Below are 7,026 nucleotides of genomic sequence, written 5' to 3'. Positions count from 1 at the left end.
GCAGGGCCAGCTGTGCAAGTTCCACTCCTCCGCCTAACATGTGGGAGTGGCCGGCGTGTGCCAGGACCCCACGTGTGGGGGGGTGGGAATCAGAGGGCCCAAGCCCCAGGGGAGGTGCTCAGAGCCACGCACAGACGACAGGAGTGGAGCGTCGGCCCAGTGCCTTCGGCTGGCGCCCATCCACACCTTCCCAAACCCTGCTCCGGACCAAGGAGGGAAATAACCAGGGAGGAGAGAGAATCTCAGCGAGGCTGCGGTAGTGAAACATGGTTTTATTGAGAACATCTCAAGTCCTCTGTCTGAGTGACAGGGTCTCATGCTCGGTTCTGGCTGGTCTTGGTGCAGGAGGAAGCTCATGCAGGGGGTCACGTGTGGCCTGTACATCACTGGACACACAGGGGACACCGAGGAGTGTGCCTTAGTGACAGCGTTCTTGGCTGAATTACATTCATATGAAGTGTCCGAATTCTAGGATAAAATTAAAAGCATATAACCCAAAGTTGGAGAAGCAAACAGCTTTTGGAGCTCATTCCATGAACATTCCACAGACCGCCTTTAACTGTTCACGACTGGGTCCGTGATGCAACGCCAGCCCAAGCCGTGGCCAAAATGAGAGTTCTCGGGGCTGGGGGCGTGTACCCCCAAACCCTGAACGAGAGGACGCGCAGACGTGCTGCCAGAAATAGGAGCTCAGAGTCAGATCAAGTCAGAGCCGCTCCCTCCCAGCCATGTGGACACAGAACCCCAGTGCCCCGGGCCGGCCTCTGGCCAGGGAGAGACGGTCGCAGGACACGCCGGGGACGAGGACACGCAAAGCCAGACTCACACAATCACAAACACTCCGCTCTTTCCATTCGTACAGTTTTGATAAAAAGAAAACCTTTTGAGAGATTCACTAATTTCACAGAATTTAGAGATGGGAATGCCAGCTGATTTTACTTCTCGTGCTGGATCAAATTTCTGGTTGGGGCAGACCTTACATTTTGGTGTAAAATATTTTGGAAATGGAAAAAACCCATCTGTCTTTTTTGTCTGTTTCTGGAGAAAAGGGGCAGGGCGTGCTCCCCCCTCCCAGCACCCACCCATTCCATTCTGGGACCTGCCTAACCCAGGAGACTGGGAGGCTCGGCCACGTGAAATTACAAGGAAAGCAGGGATTCTATAGCCTGGAAAGCGACAAAATTATTCAACAAAAATAAATTCCAGAGAAGTTAATACCTTGTGAAATGTGGGCTTGTACATTTTAAAATAAAATAACTGTTTTTGATTATACTAAAAAGCTCCAAATAGAAAAAGATGATGAAAAGCCCCATTAAGACTCAAGAGTCAAACTGCAGGGAGGAGGTGAGGCCTCCCGACCCCAAGCAGGGGTGAGGGCTGGGGAACCAGCGATCACGGCCCCCACCTTGGCCACCCTCTCCACAAGCCCTGGCTCGGGTCACAAAATGAGACTTCTCTGTGGCGGACCTTCCTGCCAGCAGGACAGCTGCCCAGCGGGCCCAGGCACTGCAGCAGGGCCAGTGTCTCTGCGGAATACGTACTACAGGCTCAGCCGACGAGACAGAACAGAAACCCTCCCAAACCCCACCGTTCACAATGTCCTCAAAGTTTAAGAATTTTCTCAAAAGATCAAGGGCTTGGTTGTGTCAGATTTCCAAAGTTTCTAAAACCCAGATTAAGGACCCTGGATGCAAAAACGACACCCCAAGGAAATGCCCACGTGGTGATGCACGGCGGGCTGTGCTCCCTGATTTGTCTTTTGCGGGGTGTGCGTTTCCTCCTTTTTCCTGCTTACAGAGGCATGTGCCAGTTGCCCTGTCCCGGGAGCAGGAGCTGTGCAGGCCTCCTGCCCCAGCCCGACTCCCCGCAGCCCCGCCTGGTCCTGCCGCCCAGGGGTCCCCAAGCCCCCCTCGCCCGCGAACCTTGGCTGCCTTCCTCCCCAGAATCCTCCTCAGGTCCGGGTGCTCTCGGGGCAGGAGCCCCGCGTCAGGGCCGTCCTGGACGGTCGCACACGTGTGAGCCGGGAAAGGCAGCAGGGCACAGCCACGCGGCACGGACCCACACGGGAAGGCATTCGTTTACCTGGGCTGGGGGCATGGCGGGGGGATCGTGCTCAGGTCCACAGTCGGCTGACAGAGGGGGGGCCGGGCATCCTGGATTGCTTGTGTGCATGTGCAGTACAGCATCATTCCTCTGGACTTTGTCACCAAAATCCACATATTTTTTAAAAACTAAGTCCATCTCCCAATCCCCATTAGAAAAAATACCATTTATAGAGATAAGAATAAAAATGCAGGGACTCACAGAGGTCTTTTCTGAGTGTGCAGGAGACTGCTGTGGCCGGGGGCCGGCACTAGACACCTTTCCTTTCTCGGGTAAAACCACAGCAGGCCCCGCCGGGCCACGCGGGCCCGAGCCCTGTGCCGACGGGGTCGGGACAAGGAAACGCCCTGCAGAGATGGTGGTGTGCGCAACCCTCGTCCTCTGACCCGGCCAGGCCCCGGCAGTGTGGCCCCCTGCCCCCTGCCCTGCACGCGCCCACGGGGCGCAGCACCTCAAGTCTCCGTGCAGACGCGAGGAGACACCTGGAGACATGACCTTCTGAGACCACGTCTCCCACTCTGAGCGCCCGGGGTCTGGGCCAAAGTGCCAGTGGCCGTCCTGCTCCTGCTCTGAGTTTTCTGAGCCCATAAAGGACACGGGACACCCAGGCACACAGCTTGATGCCTGGACTTGGCTGGAGGGCCCTCTCTGCCTATAGCACCCCCAAGACCCCCCAGAACCAGGAACTGGTGCTAACTCAGCGAAGGGCACGAAGCTCCTCTCCGATCCTGAATGGAAGCGGGAGGAGCGTGGTGTGGACCTTTGCATCAGGGTGGGGCGGCCTCCCAGGGTCCCCACCTGCCCGCCTGCCCTGACCCCCGGCTCGCTCAGCCCGCCTGGGACTGGCCTGTGTGCTGTGGGGTGCTGAGCAGGGTCCCGGGCACCCCCGACTCCAGACCACCCCTTTCCCTGCCGTGACATCAACATCCCAACCTGGTCGAGACCCCACCAGCAACACGCTGTCTCGCCAGCTCTCAGCCTGAACACTTACACTTCAAACATGTCCTTGATAAAGCTGGAAAGAATAATTAGAAAATACGCCTTAAGTGGCATTTTCCAAGAATGAATACCGACTTACTTAGCTCTATTTCCATCCTGTGGAGATCTTGGGACAGTCATTCACATCCAGGAAGTTCAGAGGAAGGCCCAGAGGGAATTCGAGGTTATCTATTGTGCAGTAGCCCCCGTGGACCCCTTCTAGTCCCTAAAAACTAAATACTGCTTAAAAAACCCAAATGAATGGCCAGGCTTACTGACCATGTTTGACCTCTGATTATTTAGAAGTCAACCGAGAGACGATTTTCCATGATATGGTCCTACGAGGAGCACAGAAACTTCTAGAGGACACTGGAGGCTGCAGGGACCCGGCCGCGACCCCATGCGCCACACCACGGGTCGCTGCGCCGTGGACTTGGGCTCCGTGCGGAGAGTCCTCTCCCAGGGAGGGGCCTACGGGGAACAGGGACCTACGTGTGGACAGCGGTACAGTCTCTTTAGGTTGCTGCTTCCTATCTATTTCCTCACTCCCTCCGTATATAAATGCTTCTTTGCAATTAAAAGAATGTGGCATAAGAGTGACCTGACATAGTTATTTCTTATTTTATAAACCATATTCCTAGTTCTGAATAAATTAATTATTCAAGAATTTCACAAAAAGTAATTTCTATTTTTCCTAAACTTCAGGAAGCCCTACTCAGTAGAACTCAACTTCTAAATGTAAACTGAGGTTGAAAGCAGTCACTGGGTGACTCAAAAAGGGGAACGCTGCTGTAGAGAGATGCCAGGTGGTGACACGGGACCCTGACGCCAGACCCCGCGCCCCGCGCCCCGTGCGCCTGCCCCTGGGGACGGTGCCGCGCGCCCAGCTCCCACACATCCCACACCTGCCCCGCTTCAGCTGCGAGGTTTGGGGCCGCGCTGCACGCCCGTCAGGGTGTGAGTGAGAACTGGTCCTGTTCCGTGGGCTTCTCCACCCAGGCGCCCAGCCCGGCCTTGATGAAGGCTCTGAACAGACAGGCCTTGGCGGCCTGGTACTCCTTGGCCACCAGCTTGGACTCGTGGTACACGTTGGGTTTAGTGATCTTGGAGCGCAGTAAGTTGGAGGGAACCTGTAAAAAGATTAAAAAAAAACAAGTGCAACTGTTTAAGCAATAACGGTAGAAAATGAAACTCAGTATGATGTTCAAAAAACGGCGTTTCAAATGGTGCTGCTTCTGGGGGGAACCAAGGGACAGTGCCATCCCCGGGGACCGTGTCACACAGAGCCACGCTGGACACCCCCTGAGGGCCTGCATCCTCAGCCCCAAGTGGCAGCTTCCAGGTTAAACAGACAGGGGCTGCTGGCCAGCAGCGGACCCCAAGGTCGGGTTTCACACCGGCAGGTCTTTAACAAACAACACCTCTGCCGTTTGGTCACGGGCAGAGCTCGAGGCCCCCCCCACCTCCTCCCACCCATTTTTGTGCAGATCTTAGAATCAGCAGGGCAGCTACCCAAGGCCCCCCGCGCGGGTGAGGGTCCCGCCACAGGGACGCAGCAACCTCTGCCCATCACAAACAAAAGCTACTGAGCTGACTTACAAGTAAATGGAAACCGGCAACATTCCGACTCGCTAGAGGAGAGTTTACCTGGGGAAGAAGGGCCATGCCGCTGCAAAACCCCCAGCCCCCAACCAGAGCCGTCTAAACACACAGGTCTGAACCCGGGCGCCCCAGAGCTGCGGGCCCCGAGGCGGACTCCGCGGGGGCGCCGAGTCCCGGGTTCCGGCGGGGGTCGGGGGGAGCCTGGGGGGAGGGGGGCTGAGCCTGCTTTGAATCTGAGGAGCCAGGGCCAGACTGTCAGCCAAGAGCACCCGGAAGAGACACGGTGTGGGGCGGCCGCCCGGGCAGGCTGGTGGGGAAGGGCGCCTCAGTACCTTGCCGTGCACGCGCATCCAGCGACAGTACAACGCGTGCTTACACAGGCGAGAGGCGCGGCCCAGCTCGTCCTTCCCTGTGGTGGCGTTGATGACCTCGATGGCCGAGTCGCCCACCGTCCAGTTGACACTGAAGTTGGGGGCCTTCCCCGGCTGCCGCGCCTCCGCGTTGCTGATGCCTGCAACGAGACAGGGGCGGGTGACGCGGGGCCCGGCGTGGGTGCTGCGGGGACACGGCCCGACAGTGGCCGGCCGGGCGCGTCTGCCCTCCCAGCAGCTCACCCAGTCCCTGCCGCCCAGGAGCACACCCGTCTGTGCAGGGAGGCGGGTGGGCCCGCAGAAACCCCTAACCCCGAGACTTCACGCACGCCCGAGCTCACTCGGGGCCAAATCTCTAGCTCCTGGGCGTAGAGGGGCCCCACTTCCGGGATTGATTCAGGGTCTCACACGACCATGCTCCTTGTTAGCGTGCCTGGCGCTCAGACGCCGCCCGCCGGGGCCAGGCGCGTTCAGGCCCCCGCCTCACACGCAAGACGCGAACGATCCAGGAGACCCGACTCTCAAGGAGCGTGTACGAGCGTGCTGGTGCTTTCTCAGCAGGGTTCAACCCTCCTGTCTTGACCAACCGAGGCTCATGGCCTGGGGCTGAAAGTTGGACACACTCAGGTCGCCGTCGGGGACTGAATGCACACCTCCCCGACCCCCTTGCGTGTAGAGCCCGGTCATTCAACCCCGCAGACGGCAGACACAAGGCCACGGCGCCTACGACAGCAGCTGGCCCGCACCTGGACCCTCCCGGGGGCTTCAGCCCGGCCCTCGCTCTTGGTGACCATCTACTCCTCCCTCGCACAGAACGTTAAAGCCGGGACAGCAGGTCCAGGCAGCCCACACTTGGCGCCCAGGCCTTGCTCAGAAGCCTCACTTCTTCAGGGCAAAACAGCAGCTCATCTGAAAGCAGCACGAAAAGACAATAAAGAAAATTCATGTTTACAGGCCACCAACCTCGGGGAAATTCACTTAAAGGGACGATACACGCTTAATGGGATGTCCATGCTCCCCTCCCCCCAGGGCGTGCGCGGGAGGGAGTGGGCACCCGCTCTGTCCGGCCGCCCCTTTACCCCTTCACTGGCTGGTCGCAGGAGGAGGGGGTGGTTGGTTCTGAACTAACATCCGGACGTGATGGAGAAGCTTCTCGTTAGCAGCGCTGGCCGGGGCTTCTTAAAGGGCCCTGGCATTCAACACAGACTCCACCCCCACGGACACGGCGGGGAGCTGCTGCCCCACGGGGGGACCCGCGGATGGTCGCCCAGGGCTTCTCCCAGGGGCAGGCGGAGGTGGGGGGCTCCCACGCAGGGGACAAGCCTCGGGCACAGAGCGGAGCTCGCTCAGGCCGGGAGGACCACACCCTGGATCCCCTGCTCTACAACACACCTGCTTCACCTGCTTCTGACGTGAATCGCGGGGTGACTTCGGGTCACTAAATGGACACTTAAAAAATGATGATTTGTCCACAAAAGGAGTGCAGATTAAGAGGTGCACTCTTCCCTGGTGTCGCGGTGGTTAAGAATCCGCCTGCCAATGCAGGGGACACGGGTTCGAGCCCTGGTCCGGGAAGATCCCACATGCCGCGGAGCAACTAAGCCTGTGCACCACAACTACTGAGCCCACGCGTTGCATCTACTGAAGCCCACACGCTCTAGAGCCCACGCTCGCAACAAGAGAAGCCACTGCAACAAGAAGCCCGTGCACCACAACGAAGAGAAGACCCCGCTCGCCGCAACTAGAGAAAGCCTGTGCGCAGCAACGAAGACCCAACACAGGCAAAAATAATAAACAAAAATAAAATAAATTTATAAAAAAAAAGAGGTGCACTGCCCTCTATTCATTCAACCACAGAACTGCCTGGTCCCTACTAATCTTTTGTTCAGACACCTAAGTCCTCCTGGCCACACCGGCCACCTCTGAGGTCTTCCTCCGAGCGCCATGGAGGCGGTCCAGCTGGCAAAGCCCG

The 7,026-nt window shown here is 58.1% G+C and overlaps 1 protein-coding gene across 9 annotated transcripts in view; it reads right to left on the bottom strand.

Annotated features, from left to right (window-relative positions):
* Positions 1-256: 256 nt before the first annotated feature.
* ADARB1 (adenosine deaminase RNA specific B1) overlaps positions 257-7,026 on the bottom strand; it is a 118,329-nt gene continuing 111,559 nt past the window's right edge. For 4 of the 9 annotated variants that reach the window (XM_057545393.1, XM_057545396.1, XM_057545394.1 and 1 more), the window contains 2 exons: positions 5,060-5,194; positions 257-4,211 (listed from right to left, as the gene is read on the bottom strand). In XM_057545393.1, coding sequence (XP_057401376.1) covers positions 3,797-4,211; positions 5,060-5,194 — 550 coding nt within the window. In that variant the 3' untranslated portion in view covers positions 257-3,796. Of the gene's footprint in view, positions 4,212-5,015; positions 5,195-7,026 lie in introns of those variants that run through there. The other 5 variants (XM_057545397.1, XM_057545398.1, XM_057545399.1 and 2 more) reach the window with 4 other exon arrangements.

The sequence above is a fragment of the Balaenoptera acutorostrata genome, chromosome 4 (genome assembly GCF_949987535.1).
Source record: "Balaenoptera acutorostrata chromosome 4, mBalAcu1.1, whole genome shotgun sequence".
Lineage (NCBI taxonomy): Eukaryota > Metazoa > Chordata > Mammalia > Artiodactyla > Balaenopteridae > Balaenoptera > Balaenoptera acutorostrata.
The sequence above is the reverse complement of the archived record's forward strand: the minus strand, read 5'-3'. Positions and strand labels throughout refer to the sequence as shown.